Here is a 21,014-nt window from a genome sequence, read left to right as displayed (position 1 = left end):
CTTGGGAGGGTCGGCAACACAGATTCCTTTGTAGCAATAGCCAACGCCAGGACCGCAGTCAGAATTTTTGTGGCAAACGGGATCAGCAGAGTTGACAAGGCCTGTTGAGGTTGAAGGAAGAAAAGTGTTAGTAGGATAAGACAGTTGCTTCGAACGGTGGAAAGAAGAGAAAAGAGAGTCAGGTGGGCTAAGACAAAACACAAGAGGTAAGAACGTACCAAAACCGTTGTCAGAGAGGTTCATGCCATCGACGACAGAAGCAGGTATAGCAGCAGAAGCTGCCATACCAGCAAACACGCCGAGAGCGAGAGTGGAGAACTTTATTGTGACTGAAGCTTGACAGAGAGTCACAAGAAGGGGTGTATGAGCGAAGATGTTGTTGATCGATGAGAATCAGAAGGTTTCAAGAAGGAAGAGAAGAAGATCGATGTGAAGAGGGGTGAGGAGGGAAAGAGAGAAAGAGGAGCAGAAGCAGGAGAAGAAGGGAGAATTTATACCTGAGATCTTGTCGCTTAAGAGTGCGCTATAACAGCTATCTCGCTTAATCTTTTGGAGTCGTGAATATCCAAAGCAGAGATTTCTGCCATCATTGCTTCTGGAGAGGCCGATGACGGTGGCGCTATTCCTAGAGAAGCGTTGTACGTGAATGATATGCTTCCTAGAAGAGGCAATGGCGCCTCTTCCCTGTTCTTCTCAGTGCGAGAGCTTTCTATATGGGGTGTGCCGTGAATAATCTCACGGAATACTCCGTTAATTTGACCCAGACCTCCCAGCTGACCCATCTCAAGAAACAGGTTCAAGACATCAGGCGGTTCGGAAAGGTTGTATCCATGTAGAAGTGGAACTTGATTGTGAATGATGCTGTCATCACTAGCAGGAGATAGTTATTACTATAGCAGGGACAGCACAGGACGTGAAAGTGGAAAAGATCAAAGCATAGTTATGTTATACTTCATTATGAGCTGTGCATTTGCTGCAGGGGCCGTCTTGACTGACCAGTATAAGAGCATTGTATATAGGGAGCAACCTTATATAAGGCTTTCGCTAGACATATAAGCCTTTCCAAGTCAAGCAAGAACATAATGCTATTATGCTATACTATTATCTTTGAAATGTTGATATGGAGGCTAGAGGGTGAGGTTACAGCGTCCGAAAGGGGATTTAGGCATCAGAAGCTTCAAATCCCAAGTCTATACCTTTATTTAATATCTCCTTTGGGCCTCCATAAACACTCATGCATTGTGCGTGGCCTCCATGGTATGCTCGAGAATCAGTCTGCTTCATCTTCTGCTGATGCTACTTCTTCCCTCTATAGTGCTGTTTGTCCTCGAGCTGCTTACTGATCTGATCCGGGATATTACATGCCTTGTAAGGTATGTCGTAGCTGCAAAAGACTTTCACATTATATTCGGGCCATTACCATGAATACTAACTGAATAGAGGGCAACCGAATAGGAACATTGGAGACACGCGCACAAGAAACAACATAATCTAAGCATCTATAGAGTAAGTTCAGCTACGGATCTGCTTCCCTCTGATGTGCTTTCTCACCCGCTGATGCTTCGGTTCCAGAGCGACAGAACGCGTGCTCCATCAAGGATTTGGTCAAAGCAGAGCGGAGCACGTCGAAGAGCAATAGACACCAATAGTTCCTCCTCGAATCAGACACGAAAAGTCTACTGACTATCTGACGGTAATAGCCTTTGTTACAATCACCTCCTACCGGGTCACAATGGACATGAAGCAGGAAGGGTACATCGCGTAAGCGATTACATCAAAGTCCTGGGTTGATTTGAAGTAAGAGGCTAATGATGGATATTTGTTCTGCATAGGCTGAGCATCCCAACCTGTTCTCGATCTACTTAATCGTACAAGCAACGGATCTTGCGTGTTCTTTGGACGTAAAGTACATGATCCAAATTTTTCACACGCTACTCTTTCACTTATACCGGAGAACGATAAAGCGCTTTCGTGGGACGGACAGCGGTAGAATCACCAGGAGGTTATATCGCCTCCTGTTTATGGAGAGGAAAAGACGTTTGCGCTGAATCGAGTCCTGGATGGCGTGATGACTGGCATGGAAGTGTTTGAGGTGTTAAATGTACCTCGGGGAAGGCTGGTCAACATCGTTCGTTCATACAGGCACCTAGTTGGAGGCCATCTCAAGGCCAACATTAGAGAGGAAAACATACATTTTACTTTTCATGCCCCGTGAGCATCCACAGAGTTTGAGGCGCGATATTTTTGATACAAGTCCTTCTAGTACCTTAGGAACGTTCCAATATTCAGATTGCATCGTCGAACTGCAGACAAGAAAGATCGAGCACATCAAACAAGTATGATATTCATTGTCAAAGGTCCGTCGGCATAGTATGTACTGCTGTTATGGCCCAGCTTCGCGGAAAATCTTATTATTCTACAGTCAGGTCTACTGCTTGTGTATCACCTTCTAAGACAGGGCCCGACCCGTCCCTCCCAATCTCGAATCCGCGCACCAAGAGCAGACTGTAGAAGTCCAATTCAAATTAGAGAAGACACAGAGCTGCGAGAAGACCTGGCCAATAACCAGATATACAGCAACACGCAGTCTCCGGCAGTCTCAAACGCCGACTTGAAGTTCTCCAGTTCGGAAATCAAAGCTGGGGCGACAATTTCCAAGATCCTCCCCCAATCCTCAATCGGCAGAGTGCAGACACCACTTTTCACGTAGCATCCTGCATGCGTGCCGAGGGCATACTGCTTCAGCTCACTGCAGCTCTGCGACTCTGAACCACTGGTGAAGGGGACTAGTTCCTCCTGCAGGCAGAGAATCGTCTTGGTGATCCATTCCTGTCCGGATGCGCTCATCTTGGGTCTCCAGACAAGAGACTTTTCACAGAATTTCTGGCCGAATCCAATCGGATAGCCTGATGGTCCACAGTGGTATCGAGACTCGAGGCACTGCGCGTAGAAGTCGCAACTGTTGAGAGGGGGGCGAGTACATTCTTCAGGACGGTTTTGTCTGCATTTATGTTAGTTTCGTGCAATTTACGTCGTATGCCAGAAGTCGCTTGCTGATCAGACCTCTCGGAATTCGATGTCGCGTCAGTGTGCCTCGATAACGCCAAAAGAAGTAGGGCATAGGCCCAACCGGCAAGAGATGTAGAAGGATACATAGTAAGGTTATGTGCTCTGTAGGAATAGTATTTCAGTCAATCGAGTAATAATGATAGGACGGAAATATCTTGAAATAGGACTAGAGGAGTTGCTTGTAGTGATCTGAGCTTCTTGCCAAGGTCAGTGCTCATGTCAGTGAGACACGATGGGGACACGGGCTGTGCTGATCCTTGCATCTTAGGCATGTGAAAGGCTGAAAGCGACAGTAGCAATATATTTGACGCTGAACGTCCGGGTCTAGATCGAAGGATGCACAATCCTGTAGGCATAGTCCAAGTCGATTTCGGTTAGTCCGATATATATATATTCCGCTTCGTGCACGGAGTACTTAGAGACCTACTACTTTACAATCACCATGGAGCGAAGTTAATACGTACTGAAGTTAACCAACAATATACTGACGACAATGTCTAAAAAGAACTAGACTGAAGAACTCCAACATGACAGACTACGAGCTCGAACATCCGTCAAGCATTCACAGCCCATCCTTCCGTGGTGTGAGTAACCAGCGACTTCGGATGGTTTGATTATGGGTATGAGTGACCTTGTGTACACATTAGAATCTAACATGGGTCCAAACTGTCAATATTGAATCATACGGACTCAATGTTGGCTTCCTGACGCAATCAAGCGCAAAACCGACTCCCTGCCGAACCAGTATGTTTACATCCCATGCATAGTGTGCTTTTACAGATCACCTCTGTTGCTAGGTGAGATTGGAACCCGGTAAGAAGTCAGCGTCGGCGAAGGATGGGTTAGGAGTCAAATCGGCTAATCGGCGAGAACGGTGTCAGTACAAGTGCCTTCAGCAGTAACTTGTTAGGTATATTGCGGAGGTTAGGCAGACACTCACAGTAAGCACATATGTAGAATTGAGGCAATGGTGGTAGTTGAACTGGTAGTATCTCGCAAGAAGTCTATAATAGAGGCGGGCAGGCATTTGGTTAATGGAGAAGCAATATACCTAGACAAGATGCTCTGGCCTGTTTCCCAAGCGCGTAGACGTTTGACACGCATTGAACTGAGAAGCATTGATTAGACAGTGAAGCATCTGGGGCCCAAGCTTCAGCTTCCACTCCTTTTGCCAAATATATCAGTTGATTTTACGTTTCCTGTACTTGTTTGTTTACCACCATCCCATAATATCGAATCAGAAAATATGACACCCGGAGCGTCAGCTTTGTCTACATGAGCTGACTTTTTATCACAATATTCAGAATTTCGCTGAAATCTTCTTAACTGCATGGACCAAATTGAACCCAAAACACACATAAGGGTTGCTTTACACACACCTGGCTGACATTTGTTAAGCATGACCATCATGATGGTAAACGCAAGCATTACCTAGGGTTATTCTTGTGCCACTGGCGGGTGTATCCCCCTACCTGACCTGTCCCAGAGGAGATCGTGTGGCCATGAACTGACCTTGTATGCATAGGTATTTTGCTCCTCGTGTCCGTCTAAAGAGCTTCATATTCGCTACAATTGCCTCACCCAGTGTATTACTCATTCTGAGAAATAGTGCCAACGCTGTTGCTGATTCGTGCTCTGTAGGGTGGCTTCGTTCGGACTTTCCTCGGACGTTGAACGGCATAACGTGGCACAAATGGATACTGATGTTGATCCAAGGCGTCAGACTTGTCTTAGAACAGCTCTACAACACATTTCTCCAATGTCGACCAACAGGATAAGAATAGTTGCCCGGCGAGATACTGGGCGCCCGCAAGCATATATGGACGAATTCGGTTATGGAAACGATCGCGCCGATATAGATGAGATGGGGAAAATCTCAGAATTTCACTTATCGCTCGGCAGAATTTCAATCTCAGGCTCTGTATAAGTATGTGAAGTATCCAGGAACCCCATCCTTAATTCTTCGTCAAAGCTAAACAAGAGGTGATTTGTAGGGATGACACCGGATCAGGTCTCCGTGTCGCATCATCATTCGATCAGCGTGTACGACCCATAATTTCCCTATGTAGCCCTCCTATAATTTACCTCGTTGGAGTCTACATAAAGACTGGTTGGTGCAGCAGAAACCCACCGAGAATTTCTCCGCATGAGTGATCGCTGGCTGCCCCGCGGTGAACGCCAATGCTTTATCAGACTGAGCAATCCCTCCCTTCGAGAACAAAGTAATCGTAAAAGAACCACGAGTTCTCGACGTCCACGGAACCAAGACCGCTGTGTGCTGCGATATGGTCAAACCCAGCAGCAAGATCCACCGTGCTTGGTGGAAGGAGTGCTCCGTCTATCAGATCTACCCAGCTTCCTTCAAAGATTCCAACGATGACGGCGTTGGGGATATCCCCGGCATCATTTCCAAGCTCGACTATATCAAGAACCTCGGAGTAGATATTGTCTGGCTGTGTCCATCCTACAAATCGCCTCAGGTGGATATGGGCTATGATATTTCCGATTACTATAGCATCGCAGACGAGTACGGTACGGTCGCGGATGTGGAGAAGCTGATAGAGGGATGCCACAAGCGAGGAATGAAGCTTTTGATGGACCTGGTGGTTAACCATACGAGTGACCAGCATGAATGGTTCAAGAAATCTCGCAGTTCAAAGGATAACCTGTATCGCAACTGGTACATATGGAAGCCACCAAGGTACGATGAGCAGGGAAAGCGTCATCCGCCAAATAACTGGATCTCCCATTTTCAAGGTATGCTCGGTTAGCTGAAGAGTTCAATGAAATACTGACACAAGTAGGAAGCGCTTGGCAGTACGATGAGCTTACAGATGAATACTACCTTCATCTGTATGCCACGGAACAGCCTGATCTCAACTGGGAGCATCCGCCTGTGCGCGAGGCAGTCCACGACATTATGCGGTTTTGGTTGGACAAAGGGGCGGACGGATTCCGGATGGACGTGATCAACTTTATCAGCAAAGAGCAAAGCTTCCCTGACGCCGATGTCAAGGACCCCCGGAGTATCTGGCAATGGGCCGACAAGTACTACGCCAACGGGCCTCGCCTACATGAGTACCTACAGGGTCTGGGCCAGATTCTCAAAGAATATGACGCTTTTAGTGTTGGCGAGATGCCTTTCGTCAAAGACACGGAGGAGGTTCTGAAGGCTGTTCGTTTCGACCGCAACGAGATCAACATGATCTTCAACTTTGAGCATGTGGATATTGACCACGGAGAATTCGACAAGTTCGTGCCCGGAAGCTGGAAGCTTACTGATTTGAAGGCTTTTTTTGAGAGATGGGAGAAGTTCATGTATGATAACGATGGGTGGAATGCTCTGTATTGGGAAAACCATGATCAGCCGCGGTCGATTGATCGATACACCCAGGCAAAGGAGGAGCACCGCCTGGTAGCCTCCAAGCTCCTGGCTACCATCCTGGCGCTACAGGCTGGCACGCCGTTCATCTACCAGGGCCAGGAGCTAGGCATGAGAAACGTGCCAGTGGAATGGGGAATCGAGGAGTACAAGGATATTGACTGCCTCAACCATTGGCATGAGTATGTACTCACCCTACCTATTCATGAATATGACTGACGCTGGCAGACTGCTAAAAAACAAGCATTTCGACACCAAAGCGCAGCAGATCGCTAAACAGGAGTACCAGAAAAAATCGCGAGACAACGCGCGCACGCCAGTTCAATGGAGTTCAGCTCCGAATGGAGGCTTCACGGGGCCAAATGTGAAGCCCTGGATGTCAGTCAATCCGGACTATGTGCGCATCAATGCCGAAGCAGAGGTTAGCGACCCGAACTCGACGTACCACTACTGGGCGTCCGTGCTGGGCCTTCGCAAGAAATATCTAGATGTATTCGTGTACGGCAACTTCGAAATGGTGGACCGTGATAGCCAGGAGGTCTTCGCGTATACTCGAGAATTCGAGAATCAGAAGGCGTTAGTTGTGGGCAACTTCACCGACAAGACGCTGGAGTGGAATCCTGCTGCCAATGGCATCAGGGGAGTGAAGGAGGTGCTGCTCAACACTTATGAAGAGGCAAAGAAAGCGTCGCCGAGATTTGCTGGAGAGAAGTGGTCTCTTCAACCGTATGAAGCGGTTGCGGTACTTGTGCAGGAGTAACAGGACTTGATGCGGCTTGATGATCGGCAAGTGATGGACGCACGATCATTCGATAGACCTGAATAGAATTAGACCTATGAGATGAACACTACGTGCAGACCACGCTTCAATTCTCGAAAGCCTCGAATGTTGTCAGTCGACTCAGCCAGAGATAGCCATTGCGATTTGCAAATGCTTCCCCGCACTGATAAGCGATAAGCACATCCAGCTTCCTTGCTCTACGGAATGACAAACTTCAACCTCTACCTTCACCTTCACCTTCATCCCAATCTCATACAGTGCATACCAACCACAGCCAATCGCCAAAGGCAACGGTATACACAACCATGACTACCCAACCGCCTCAAGCCCAAACATCAACCACCCCCTCACTCCCCCCACACCTCGATCCAACCACCTACCCACGAACCCTCACCTCCGCAACCCACAACATCCATCTCGAACTCACCTACGAGACGCTGAACCCCACCGTCGCACTCGAACACACCTCCTCCCCCGCAGCAGGCGCCAACGTCCTTTTCCTCGGCACAACACGCAACACCTTCGACGGCCGCGCCGTCTCCCAGCTCAGCTACACGGCGTACCCGCCTCTCGCGCTCAAATCGCTCATGTCAATCGCCACCAGGGCGGCGGAGAAGTTCGATCTAAAGGGTGTGTATATTGCGCATCGGCTGGGGGTTGTTCCGATCTCGGAGGCGTCGATTGTGGTTGCGGTTAGTGCGGGGCATCGGGGGATGGCGTGGAAGGCGGGCGAGGAGGTGCTGGAGGAGGTGAAAGAGAAGGTGGAGATCTGGAAGAGGGAGGAATTTGTAGATGGGGGGATGGAGTGGAGGGAGAATAGGGAGAGGGATGCGGAGGGGAGGCTATTGTCTTCGAATGAGGGGGGAAAATAGAGATGTGGATTTATGAGGTCAGGTCTAATGTACAGGTACGGGTCAGGCTCGGTCTAGTTTTGTACAGCGCAGCGCAGCAACGAAGATACGATAGATCAATCCCGCTTCAAGGGCTTTCCCTCCCTCTTCCAGTCATTGATGTGCTGGAGAATCACCTTCGATGCCGACTCGGGCGTATCCTGCCGGCCAATGCACTCGACGAAATCATTATCGGGATCTGTACCACATTAGCAGCCTTCCCTTGACACAAAAGAAAAAGAAAAACTCACCCATCAGATAAAAGTATATACTATGATCCACCAGGTAATCCTCCCCAGGCTTCACATCCCTGGGCGTACTGAAATACACCCGATACTGCTTGCACACATGCTTCACCTGCTCATACGTGCCTGTCAACCCGATAATATCGGGATGGAACTCCTTCAGATACTCCCGCAGGACCTGGGGCGTATCGCGCGCAGGATCACACGTAATAAACACCGGCAGGAAGATATTCTCCCCCTTCGTCGCCTCCTTAACCCGATCAATAATCTCGGCCATCTTATCCAGCTCATCGGGGCAGATATCAGGACAGTGCGTAAAACCAAAGTACGCCTGCCAAATCACCATTAGCACCACCGCTTTGACTCCAAGGAGAGAAAACGAGAACCGAGGCACATACAAAACTATACTTCCCCTTCAAATCCTCCGCCGTAAACTCCTTCCCATCCAAATCCATCAGCGTAAACGGGCCTCCAACCTTCGGCCGGCCAACCCCCTTGCTCATCTCCGCGATCCGCTTCCGCTCCAATCGCTCCTTCTCAACCCGGAAATAAACGATCATCCCCGCGCCCGTCAGCACGAAGAGCAGCGCCGCCTTCCACGAGAACGGACCCGTTGCGTTCCGCGCGCGCAGCTGGCCCATCGTCTTGGCGCGGAGACAAGTGGGGGAGGTCGAGAAGCCTCGCTGCTGCGAGGCGCTAGGTGCAATTGCATTTTGCTTCGGCGTTGTGAGGACGCTTCGGGAGAGCAGGGCGGGTGTTCTCTGTGTTGGGATGCGGGCGCTGGACTCGAGGGTCGAGATGCCGGTCCGGCTTAGCCGGCCTAGAATGCGGGAAACCGGTCGTACTGATGAGGCCATGGCGTGTTTTGTGAGTCGTGTGGAGTGTCCTTGGGGTTTGGAAGTTTTGTTCGGAGGTTAACGCTTATTGTCTGATGCACGGATGGTGCCAGGTGTGGTTTAGTGTGACTGCCTGAGGCTGCCATTAATCAAGTCACGTGATAATTTAATTAAATGCTGCTCTGCGAGGATTATTTTTCAAACTATGGTCATCAATCTCGTTATTTTAAAATTACATAACTGCCCGATGTAGACCTTCTAGTTGAACAATGGTAAAGAGAAAGTAATCAAACAGAAAAACATGCGAGGTAAGTGGCGTCAAACGAACCAGGTATTCTCTTATTGGACGAAAGAACGAAACGCGAGTAACAAGAGGTGAAAATGGAACTGTAACATGAGGCTTGTGCGATGGGAACCCGCAATATGTACGCTTGAGACAGAAAAGGAGGTCGTGTCGTGGAATTCGGAACTGCAAGGACATATCACTGTACACTCCGGCTAGCCTGGCTCGCACGACTGGCACGACTGGCCCGGCTAGGTGTGGTCCGTGGTTCATCCTCTTCAAGGACATCGCTGAGGCGCGTGGGATGGCGGTGACGAGGAGTCATCGATTCCCAGCCCGCTCCGACACCCCAACCGGAACCGGTGTAATCGACGGTGGTTGGTGTGTACAGAGGCGCCGAGGATGCTGGGATGGAGCTCGATGCATAGCTCTCCTCATGAGGTTCATGCTCGTACTCCTCGCTCTCTTCAGACATGGCAGGAGGATACTCGATCGGATGGCCTTGAGTTCGACGATAGCTGCCATATTCTTCGTCTCCTGGCTCGCTGCTTGCAGCACTAGGGTCGTACGACCGATCATCATTGGCAGAAGTTGGTCGGCCTCCATACATGTTTGATCCTTGCTGCGGGTAGTAGTGGCTGGCGTATGGCTCTTGTGAGTCTGCTGCCGTGGTTGCAGGTTGGCGAGGAGCAAGATCCTTGCCTTCGGTGAATGGGTCGGTCTCAACTGGAGACACGGGCGCCTCGTCGTAGTACTGGCCCTCGGGTTTCCCGAGATTTTCGCCCGTAGAGTATGGGCTTTCCCGGGCAGAAGTGCGGCTCGTGGCGGTCTGTCGACTGGAGAGGCCTTGAATCATAGGGACAACTTGCACGCCTCCCACAAGCGTCGGCTCTCCGTTTCTGAGCGAATTGGTGCGCTCACGTTCTTCCTGCTCACGGCGGCCCAGTTCCTCCCAAGCTCGGCGGGCTTCTTCCTTGGAAATCTGCAGCTCACGTCGCATTTCTCTGAGCAACTCCTCAGCGCGAGACTTATCGATCTCGGCCTTTTGTAGAGAGGCGACAGCTTCGGCGCGGGCTTGCCGCTCGTTCTTCAGCTGGTTCTCGAGCTCGGCTTGTAGCTCCTTTGCCCTCTCCTGCTCCGCGCGTGTGTCGAAGAACCAGCGCTGAAATTTCCTTTCCGACGATGCACGCAAACGCTGCAATTCCACAACCGCATGGAAGAGGTTGGCACCAGCCGCGGAGAGATCGGTGACCTGACGGGCCATCTGCTGGCTGAGTGGGTCGCGCTCCAACGCTTCGTTGTTTTGCTCGAGCTTCCGAATCCAGTAGCTTGTCAGACCCTCCCAGTGCGACGACAAGGTTTCCCACCGCTCAAAGGCATGAGGAAATCCAACCCGACGTGGTTGTTGCTGATTCTGTAGAGTGTCCGGTTGGCTAGCCGGAGGTGCCTGTCCCTGTGGTTTGGCGAATGTACTGGGCGGAGCAGCACCTTTCGCAGCAGCCGGTTGTTGAGCACCAGGAACTTGCTGAGCGGGAGGTACAGGTTGCCTGGGTATCTGGGAGTCGGCACGGCGGGCCATTCCGGAAGCATTGGTTGTCATGCCGGGCGCTGCGGTCGTTCTGGGAGCTGCACCCCGTTGTCCGGGCTTTTCACTGGCAACGCCAGCAGCGTAAGGCTGAGTCTGTTGAGCCTGCTTGGCTTGCTCCTCCTGATGCCTGCGCTCCGCTTCCTCCTGCTCCCGAGCCCTTGCCTCTTGTTCCGCCTTCTTCCGGGCCTCACGATCCCGACGCTGTCTCATGATATCGGTTGGTGTCCGAACCCCGCTTGGGGGGTGAGGGTTGACCGGGACGGGTCCTTGAGCGGTGCGCGCGGCACCATTCTGAGTACGGCCGCTAACCGCAGGTCCGGACGAGACCGAGGCACCCGCAAGATCAGCCATCGACGCGTTCACTTCCTCCCAATCTGTGGTGAAAGGGAAGGGTTTGCGAATCGCTTCTTCGAGAGTCCAGAGGATCGCAGAAGCCGTTCGTGGAGAGACGCGAGTCGACCGACGGGGCCAAAAGGATTCGCCGGCTCGTCTGGAACGCTCTTCGTAGGCTTCGGAATCGTACTCTTCTGCGTCGTCAGTTCGTGCTTCCGAGATCGCAGGACGTAAAGTAGGGTTCTGGGCGCGGTCTTGACCGGAGGCAGGTTGTACCAAGACGGGAATCGACTGCTCTATTTGGTGGTATCGTCCCGAAACATCTACTGAAGCAGCTCGTCGGTGAGTGAGACGAGGTGTTCTGCGTAACGAACGGGGACTTCCCAAAGCACTCGAGGGGCGGGCTAATGGATCCAGGAAAGAATCAAGCGCAGGATTAGGAGCAGCAGCCTGCTGCTGGCGTTGCCGTGGAACGGTCGTAAACTCTGATGGGTCGTGAACTTCGTAGGTCTCGTCAATTGGGCCGTGGGTGTGGTGATACACTGTTGAGGATTGTTGTAGGGGACGTGGAGAGGGATGCGATGACAACGTGAGGGTATTGCGACTCGATTCTCACAAACACTAATTGCGAGTCTGAACTCGCCGACGTCAGCGAGTGCAGGGCAGCTCAGTGGAGATTCCGCTTGTCGGAGGTCTTTCTTTCTTCCAGCAATCACCTTGAACCCGCCTGTGAGAAGAAGATGGTGAGCGACTTCAACGAGGAGGAATGTGGATAAAAAAAATGGATACAGGAATAAGCATTGGGTAAGAGAAGATGGCAGCATCCCCGACAGAAGGAGCTAGGAGACACTGTGGCTGGTCAAATGGGGTTGTGCGTGGTGCGGTCCAGGTGGGAAATACAGCTCTGAGGATTAAATGGGATGGCTGGGAAAATAGAAGCTGCAGGAGGATGGAACAAGGAAACCCACGAACAACGCAAAGACGCACCTCAAAACTCAGCTCAGCGCACTACCAGACCGCCACGAGCATCTGGAAATGGCTCGTAGGCGTCATGGAGTTGAGCGACAGAGCTCAATGGCTGCTGGAAGATTGTCCAAGTCGTAGTAGCTAGCTGCACAGTTGTCCGCGAAGACACGATGACGGCGGCCGGGGGAAGAGGAAAAGTCGAGGGACTTTCCGAGGGCCAACAACCGCTGACTGGCGCCAACACTGATTCGATGGAAGATCAATTGGGCCAATTCACTCTTCTCTACCTGTTCTATGACATAAACGTACGTTTATAGATAGGACGGCACGTAGCCTTCTGCTTACTTCTAGACCGCTGATATTTTTCACTATGACCCATGACATCCCGGGAAGAACATCAAGGAAGCTCATCCACAAAGAAGTTCTTTGCAGGTTATAAATAAGTCTTATTACAAGGACAAGCAAAAGAAAAGGTGATCTGATTCCGTTGAGCCCTCCTAGAATCCGATTGAGATACTGCGGTCGTGTACCAATCTGACTGGCACTTTGTTGGGTTTGCGAATTGCGGCCTTGATTTCCAGTCAAGTTCGAGCAAGTACATCCTAAAGTCAGCCAACTGGGGAAGTGAATTCAAATCGAGAACGATGGGGTTCTATGGCGGATCTATTTCCACCAACCTGGAAAAGCAAGAAATCGCTAGTTGTCGCTATTCCCAATGTCCCGTGGTCGCTACTTAGACAGCCGTCTCTCACTAATTCCTGGTTCCCGCTCGCAAAGCGTAGCAGCCGCGATGCTGCATTGGCGATGCGTTGGCACTGTCAAATGCACAAGATTCGCTGTTCTCATTTCCTGTCAAGCAAAACCTTGATGCCTGTCCCAGTGACGTGATTTTTAATTTCAGTGTGCTCCAGTGTTGATACTCTCATGGCAACAGAAGCCAGCAGCAGCAGCAGCAGCAGCAAGGTGTCGCTCCCTAGATTCAATAATTATTTCCATGGTACCCAGATCAGTCCCTCCTTGGTCTACCTTATTGCTGGAACGAACCCTTGATCGTTGGTCCCCGGATCTTTCCCACTATGGTTGTAACCGATTCCATGGATTTGCTTTAGTCGGTTGAGGACTCGAAATCTTGGACTCTGGATATACAGAATACGCGGCAATACACCGACGATCATCATTATTCCAGGGTCTCATGAGGCGGCTGTCTAGACATAACCAAACCCTGCATCAGTCGTCACGTAGGGACCATTTCTCTGATGAGCTTTGACAGACGATTCTCAATGACCGTCAGAGACAAAAAGAAATGAAGATATGCATGGCTCACTGCCCTACAACATCTCTATGGTGATGGCACTGCAACACTGGAAACTCACTTCATGGTATGAAGATGCAAATAAGGATCTTCGAGATATATACCAGATGAGCCAAAGAAATCCAGCAAGGGCGACCGTACGAATCGGAGAATATCAAGCCTTCGAGTTCTGGAACCCAACCCATCCGTTGCGGTCTCAGAATTATCAACTCATCCTTACTGGTATACTTGACCTATGGCTGCAATGTCTGATAGTGTACCTGCACCTCAGCACTTACTCATATTTGGAAACTGTGCCTCATTGATTCCACGGGGCTCTGCGTCATTACGCTCACGTCGATCGATGCATGGCTCACCAGCACCATGCAGCATTCATTTCGGAATATGATCAGGCAGAGTGGTGAATCCCAGGATCCCGACGAGACCGGGTCCAGGCCAAGTGGAACATCTAGATTGTCCAAAATGTGATATGGATCAACAATTCTAGGATATTTCCACCCCTCGTCTTCCAGTGCTTCAGGTTCTGGAAATCAATTCAGAGTGGCACTGGCATGGCAAAAGGACCATGTCCAGATTGAATCTATCAATGAGTGATGCCTGAACACTCTAGTTTCCATCCCTGTGAAAGAAGAAAAAAAACAAAGACAACGGAATCAAACCCCGGCAGATACGTGAATTGAACAAGATGCAGCTCTGCACAGAACCAGGCTGCTTCAGCGTTACATCCACCATTCATAGACCAAACAAAGTAGCTACATAGCACAGCCATAGAATAATGTACTTGGTATTTATTTCAATCAGTGCTGGGCTCAAGAGTTGAGGCCCAGATACTGGGAACCATTTCCCTGCGCCACCGGAATGCAGGTTATGCGACCTTGTTGCTTCCCCGACGCCCTCCCCTAACCTTGTATTCTTTCCATCCATCCATCCATCCAACCCCGTACTTTCGCAGGATTATCGAATTCTTCGTTAATCCTGAGTTGCTCAGTTATTCCGTACGTTTTTGCTCCCCATGATGTCATTTGTCGATTAACCAGTGTTTCATTTCCCCGTTCAGTATGCGTCGCAGAGACCCCGATGCAAATCATTCGGGCTATTGTTTATCGCGCAGAAGATGGAGATGGACGATACCACGAGCATATCGAGTTATCAACTCCATGCATCTACCAACTTCATGGATATCGGCTGAATCTAGGATTATCACTAGTTAAGGAGTTCGGTCCTCCCGATGAGATAGCAGGAGGGTGGTGCTTTTACCTACGCGAGAGTTTCAAGTCCCAACACCAGTCATAGAGGCGAGGCCGACTCGATCGATCCTCCAGTCTCTAACCACTACTCTCTTCATCTCCTCCTGGATCCCGCCGCAATAGAAAGAAATCTTACTTGTCATCGGAATCGTACTTTCCAACCACGTCCAAGCCAGCAACGTTAGGAAGTTTGCGTCGTCTCCAGCAGAGCTCCCCTCGCCTACATCGTTATTTTCAATACCAGTCTATCATACATGTATCTACGGAAAAGTGCGGCCATGCAGCGAGAAGGATACGATCTAGAGCGGAAATTCTGCTTAGACTGATCGACATAAGACGCAGATTCAACCATCCGGGGACCCGGAATGCGGGACTACAGGCTGATTGCCTACTGTGCAGAGTAACAGACTTCCGGTTGATCAATTCAGTCATTAAGACTTAATGGACCATGCGCGGTCAAATGCTGGGGATGACTGAGACTCACTGGCCGACCCGATGAGGGCACTGTCTGACTCTCCCTTCGAGCCCTATCTAGACAAATGTGGCGTCAGAAAACATAATAATGACTGTGCTTTTCTGAAGAGTCTTGGTGGAGAGCGATCGACACGATCGGCCACCATTGCAGCGAGCGGAACTCGGGCCAAGGTTTAGCGGCTATGCCCCAGCGCTACTCATCCTGAATTTGATATCTCACATTCTCTCTATCTGGTACCAAGGCGAAATCATCCTAGGGGATTCGAAACACTCCAGCCTCCGGCTAGTATTTCTGGCCGATTTACCTGTCATCTGTCACCACTTCCCAGGCTGTCGCTACTTGTTCTATGCCAGCTCTCCATCGTATCAGGTGCACTCAATTATTCTGCACATGATGTCAGTAGAATGTCTACAACCGCCGCTCGACGGGTTGACTCTTTTGCAGCCATGCCATGGTACACTTGCATAACCAGTGACAGCATTCAGTAGGACCTTGTACAAGCACAAAATCAAGCGTGCTTGTACATGACGCCTATGCCCGTATCTGGAGAGAGGCGCTCGAGCGTCTAATGCTTGCTGCAACGACCAAATGGGGAGACAACTCTAAGCAATTTCGATCACGCTATATGATTATTCCGTGCATTTGGCCATGAGTAAAGTGTGACTTGCATCGCCCCGCACCTTCTGCCCTACGGATCGGGTTCCGGTAGCTCCCTTGCTCCAGTCTGGGTGGCCGTTTCGCCTTGCAGCGCCTCTTATCCCTGTGGAAGGGAACCTGGCCATGTAAGGTCTGATAGGTGGTTAAAGTCCGTGCGCTCTGATCATTGAGCTTTGTTTATCATACTCCGTTGGCATGCGCTGACGCTTTTCGGACTCCTCCCCGGCCTAGCCACCAATTCACTGGTAGTCTGGTACTGGAACTTGAAGGGCGGCCATTGAAAAGTTATTTTTGGGGAAGCATGTAGTATAAACATACCCCCTTCACCCCCTTCCAGTCTTTGAGATATTGCAGACACTCTCTTGATGACCCTTTGCTGTTATCGACTTCGGCGCCAGATGCTCACCATCAGTTAAGCATTCTCGATGATAGCAGTTTATCGCTGAGAACATAGTGTCACAATTGTTGTAACTCTTACAACCATAGCCCATGGCTGGCAAATATTCTTTCCTTCCCGGCGACCTCAACGCTTCACTGAAAGCCCGGAATAGACCCTACACTGGAGTCCGCTTGCCCTCATCGTCCACTGCTAAGAAACGCGCCTCGTCCTTCTATCCTGAGCTCGGCCCAGAGATTGTGGACGAGACCAGCCCGGATCCCTTCTATCTCGAACACTCCCTGGGCAGGTCGGGTGCTTGGGGTAGTAGCAGACGGGACATTCGCGATGTCCGATTCTGCGAGGAGTCCAATCAATATTTCATGTTATCCTCCAGGAACCACAGCCAGAAGGAACCGACGTTTCCCAAATCTGTAAGAGGCGAGTCAAAACGGACTCGTGGTCCCAGTCAACCTGATCGATCGACAGTTACCGTCGTTGGATTCGAGCATCAATACTCTCTTCCACCACAAGTTGCAGTTCCACGTTGGGAAAAGCATCCCCTGCACGAGAGCCAAGGCTCTTTCAGCTCCGAACAGACAGACGCAACTCCCGACTTGACTCCGAGCAGCTCGTTCTCGTCAAACTACTCCTCCCCAATCTACCCCGACAGTGGCCTGCAAGGCTCTGAGTACCCCGTTCTGCCAGTCCAGTTGCCAACCCAGGGTACATATTCAAAGTCTCTGGAGAAATTCAATCAAGCTTCTTCTAAGCCACCAGTCGGTCTACGACCAGCTTCGTCCAACCGTCCGTCAACGCCTGCGCGGAATACTGAGTTCACAAGTTCCGCGGAAACTTTGAGAATGCCGCGAACAGAGGATCAGGACCTTTCATCCCGACGCGGGAAGCCTCTCCCATCTCTTCCACTCAATCCACGACACGGCAGTGGTGTGCCCAGCAAGAGGGGCACCAATTCCGGTCGTCGACCTTCGATTGAACCCTCGATGATTTCCCCTCCCAGTCTCATCAACCCGGTCACTCTCGAGCCACACACAACCCATTTCGATCAAGCGATGTTTATTCCTGCCAACGAATGCCCCAGTCCTGTACCCAGTCGTGGCCCACCCTCTCCAACGACAACGAATGAAGCCCCCGTCTCTTCGAAAAGTCAAAGGCCGTCGACCTCAGCTTCCGAGGCCCCCTTTGAGCATTCTGTGTGGGAGCCAGATTCTGATTCTGAGTCCCTGGGTCCGAGATCACTGTCGAAGAAGCCTATGGACACCCTGAAGAAAGTCCGCAGTCGGGTGCAACTTCGTGTTGCGAAGTCCGCTCCCAAACTGCAGAACTCCACAGCCTCTCCGCCAACAGATCCGCCCCTGGAGAAATTCCCCACAATGCCTGATCATCCTCCCAGGGATCCATTTCCTGAACCTGTCAAATACATGGCACCGTTGACGTTGTCAAGCCGTGAGGTCTTTCGGCCGTCGCCATTGCATACACTGCGACTCGTTAACCCGTCAACGACCTCCCTTGTGAGACCTCGAACACCTCGATCTCGTCGAAACAGCAGCCAAACTAGGGGTCAGGATCGGGATCAGCCTCGGAACTACGACTTTGACCGGTCTGCTGCGGCTGCCATCCAGGCCAGATCCAGACGCAAACAGCGGTCAGATTCGCTTGCGACGTCGCGTGTCACAGACAGGGAGAAGGTCTGTACTTTCTGCCGCGAGGATCGATCTGACGTGGCCATTCATCACAGCCTGACACTTGCGCGCCCTCCGCTCTACAAACGCGTGTGGGAGTCGTTGCGTCTCCTTGGCTGCCATGGTGACATAACTCCCCCTAAATCCTTTCCACGAAAGCCGATGTAATTGATTCTTGCTGGCTGCAGTTGGCGAATGGCGTTCAGATCACGTTCTGATTCTACGTTCTATCCTGCCGCTTATGTCGAGTGGCCGATTATTCAGATGAAGCAAATTCGATTGGGTGCCTTTGAAATAATGTCTTATGATCTACTTTACGACCGTGGACACTCCTAGTAGAGGAGCTGTCTAGTTCGGATGCTGACGACGAACACTACCACGGGATGAGAAGCTCTCTCCAATGATCTAATGAGCAGGGGCGCAACACCCTGATATGTCTGCCATATGATATAATGTCCGAAGAGGCAGCAACAGCTGTCCTGAGCGGGTTCATGTATGAATAATGAGGCAACGGATGGAGTTTTTGGATCGGTTGTCACCATTGGCCTTGGCACGTTCTTTCTTTGCGTCTACCTGTTATCAACCTGTCTTTCTTTGATTTTCTTTGCGTCTGATGATTCCACTCTCAACGTTCTTTGGAAACTTTCCTATCTGTCCATTTCGGCTTATCACATCGTCCCTTGCTATGGATATCCCGATCTTTTCCCTCTCTCTCTATGCTACTCCGTCAAATCAAGAATTATAGCCAAGATACAAGGCGCAAGCCAAATGTACCCATAGGTTCCAATCTCGACACGAACAACCAGGAAAAAGCCAAAACAAACAAACCACAGGAGTCTTCCAGGATGGACCGGAATGCTGGGGTAATCCCGCCCATCGGTCAAAGTGTAGCCGGCGTACGTATCCAGGAATGAGGATGGCCGCCGAACAGACCTCCGTCTAGTGCGCAGTTATCTACACTCTCTGGTTGGCTTTCATCCCTTGATCCAAATAGGATATAGCTCCAATAGTCTAGCCAAACTGTAACCTCCAGCCACCAGCCGCACCGGCGCAAGCCTTCCCACCCCTTGTTGTATCCGCTACCCTGGAAGGGAGACGTTACTTTGCTGGTCTCTGGCGGTGGTACGGGGTACTGTATAATTTGCCATCTTTTCTTCCTAGGTACTTGTGGCTAGCTTTATGTGTAACGAGGGGTATTTTGTCCCTGCGGGCTGGGTCGGAGTGGCTTTTTGGCGCTGGAGGTGCAAGCTGCAGCTGCAGTTACTTCAATAATGTCTCGGTTATGTCTTGCATTGAGGTGCGGGCGAGGTGAATTGGTGCGGGGGCTTCCCAGTTGGACTCCAGGAAAGGAATATACAGCGTTTATCTAGATTATTCGTACACATCGTACACGTCTCAATTGGAAGAGAGTATCTTGTAATTGTTGTCCATCTGCTGAGTACTAGTCTAACTTCTCTGACTGGTCTCGAGCTTCGCTGCTCCACGTTCTTCGTGGGGGTGGGGATCGGGCTGGAGCTTCCACCTGCTTATGCATTGGAATCCACATCCGCTGCAATATTCATAAGAGCCTTGCGCTGCCGATGCGGACCGGTTGATCGGTTTCAGTTCTGCCAGGAGACTGGAACTGCAGGCTTTGCAGCTGCCGTCGCTGCAGGGTCGATCACTCGCAGGTGCTGTGTCGTCGGTAGCACGGTGTGTGCGAATCCGTGTGGATAGCACGGAGCCCGCAGCCGCACGGCATGAGCCTGGTCCGGCCCAAAGCAAGCGATGGAAATGGCGTCGAGTTGAATAATAACGACAGCAACGATCTTCATATCTGCTCTGTTGATGTTGACGCGCGCTGTTCATCCTCCTTTGGCTCCAGGGCGGCCATATTCTCTTCCCAATGCGCCACCCGGGCCTGGTCCTCCCACTGCGAAATGACGGCGTCCCCTTTCCGGCGGAGGACAACCTCCGGTTTCTCCTGCCCCTCGTTGTTTTGCGTGCTCTCCTCCTCACTCCCGGCAAATACGGACCGGACTTCCAGCTCCTTCACAGCTTTCTGGTATAATCTGAGCAGCTGCTCCCGCTTCGCCTGCCGCGCTGCTTCGTCTGCCTCGGTTCCCTGCCCTTCCTCCTTCCGCTGAAGCGGTTTCTTTATTGCTCCGGACGCAGCGCGACTCTCAAATCCGCGCAGTAACCCTTCGATGATCCCGATCACCGTCCCTGCTCTCATGCCTAGCTGTGCGCCGATTGGGAAGCCGGCATCGAAGCCGTGCTGGACGTGCTCGCCTTTCGCGGCGGAGACTCCATCGCGGTAGCCGGCTGTGACGTGTTGACGGCGGAGAGAGGGAAGATCCGAAGGCTCAGGAGCTTGGCTGGATAGTTGTTGGGGGGTTTTTGTGTTCTCGTGGGGTGGGGACGAGCCGAAGATGTCGTCGAGGGAATTGGCTTGTGGTGAGGTCATGGTCAGTAGAATGCGGGGAGACCAGATTTGTGAATCAGCTTATGTGCGGATCGTTTGGTCACGACTAAGGGACGATGTAGATTTTCTAAATTCTGAGATGTCACGGTTAAGAGATTGCACGGTGAGTTGAGCCGGGTTTCGAGGAATATTCTTTGTTGCAATTGTATGTGCGGGGAAGAAAAAAGTTGAGGGCACAGCGATATTCGGGACGGGTGGGGATGGACGAAATAAAGATGAGCTTATCCAGCATCGATCCATAAGTATGAGTCGCTATCATTCTGTGCCGATTTTTATAGAAAGAGACTGCACTTTCAGCTGCCAAATTATTCGCTGGACAGAGGAGTGCTAATTGCTTTCTGAAGTTCTCGGGATGCTCTCAATAGTATGGACTATGAAGTACCTCAGGATTTATGCTTCCACTATCA

At 51.0% G+C, this 21,014-nt stretch overlaps 8 protein-coding genes across 8 annotated transcripts; 3 read left to right on the top strand and 5 right to left on the bottom strand.

Moving 5' to 3' along the window:
* Positions 1-2,411: 2,411 nt before the first annotated feature.
* Aspvir_005220 (uncharacterized protein) lies at positions 2,412-2,847 on the bottom strand (the record flags this gene model as incomplete). The annotated part of the gene is made up of 2 exons (XM_043268439.1): positions 2,412-2,505; positions 2,576-2,847. 2 exons carry the CDS (start codon positions 2,845-2,847, stop codon positions 2,412-2,414), a joined length of 366 nt encoding a protein of 121 aa, XP_043124374.1.
* Positions 2,848-5,354: 2,507 nt separating this feature from the next.
* On the top strand, positions 5,355-7,211 carry Aspvir_005219 (glycoside hydrolase family 13 protein; the record flags this gene model as incomplete). Its single annotated transcript, XM_043268438.1, has 3 exons — positions 5,355-5,826; positions 5,874-6,633; positions 6,680-7,211. The coding sequence occupies 3 exons, from the start codon at positions 5,355-5,357 to the stop codon at positions 7,209-7,211; spliced, it is 1,764 nt and encodes a 587-aa protein (XP_043124373.1).
* Positions 7,212-7,537: 326 nt separating this feature from the next.
* Positions 7,538-8,104, top strand: Aspvir_005218 (molybdenum cofactor biosynthesis protein MoaE; the record flags this gene model as incomplete). The annotated part of the gene is made up of 1 exon (XM_043268437.1): positions 7,538-8,104. The coding sequence occupies one exon, from the start codon at positions 7,538-7,540 to the stop codon at positions 8,102-8,104; it is 567 nt and encodes a 188-aa protein (XP_043124372.1).
* A 95-nt stretch (positions 8,105-8,199) lies between these two features.
* Aspvir_005217 (SCO family protein) lies at positions 8,200-9,224 on the bottom strand (the record flags this gene model as incomplete). The annotated part of the gene is made up of 3 exons (XM_043268436.1): positions 8,200-8,321; positions 8,374-8,698; positions 8,766-9,224. The coding sequence occupies 3 exons, from the start codon at positions 9,222-9,224 to the stop codon at positions 8,200-8,202; spliced, it is 906 nt and encodes a 301-aa protein (XP_043124371.1).
* A 461-nt stretch (positions 9,225-9,685) lies between these two features.
* On the bottom strand, positions 9,686-12,231 carry Aspvir_005216 (uncharacterized protein; the record flags this gene model as incomplete). The annotated part of the gene is made up of 2 exons (XM_043268435.1): positions 9,686-11,949; positions 12,024-12,231. The coding sequence occupies 2 exons, from the start codon at positions 12,229-12,231 to the stop codon at positions 9,686-9,688; spliced, it is 2,472 nt and encodes an 823-aa protein (XP_043124370.1).
* Positions 12,232-12,407: 176 nt separating this feature from the next.
* Positions 12,408-12,752, bottom strand: Aspvir_005215 (uncharacterized protein; the record flags this gene model as incomplete). Its single annotated transcript, XM_043268434.1, has 2 exons — positions 12,408-12,616; positions 12,683-12,752. The coding sequence occupies 2 exons, from the start codon at positions 12,750-12,752 to the stop codon at positions 12,408-12,410; spliced, it is 279 nt and encodes a 92-aa protein (XP_043124369.1).
* Positions 12,753-16,553: 3,801 nt separating this feature from the next.
* Aspvir_005214 (uncharacterized protein) lies at positions 16,554-18,311 on the top strand (the record flags this gene model as incomplete). Its single annotated transcript, XM_043268433.1, has 1 exon — positions 16,554-18,311. One exon carries the CDS (start codon positions 16,554-16,556, stop codon positions 18,309-18,311), a length of 1,758 nt encoding a protein of 585 aa, XP_043124368.1.
* Positions 18,312-19,953: 1,642 nt separating this feature from the next.
* Aspvir_005213 (Yae1 family protein) lies at positions 19,954-20,589 on the bottom strand (the record flags this gene model as incomplete). Its single annotated transcript, XM_043268432.1, has 1 exon — positions 19,954-20,589. One exon carries the CDS (start codon positions 20,587-20,589, stop codon positions 19,954-19,956), a length of 636 nt encoding a protein of 211 aa, XP_043124367.1.
* Between the last annotated feature and the right edge of the window lie 425 nt (positions 20,590-21,014).

Source organism: Aspergillus viridinutans, assembly GCF_018404265.1.
Source record: "Aspergillus viridinutans IFM 47045 DNA, scaffold_3, whole genome shotgun sequence".
Lineage (NCBI taxonomy): Eukaryota > Fungi > Ascomycota > Eurotiomycetes > Eurotiales > Aspergillaceae > Aspergillus > Aspergillus viridinutans.
The sequence above is the reverse complement of the archived record's forward strand: the minus strand, read 5'-3'. Positions and strand labels throughout refer to the sequence as shown.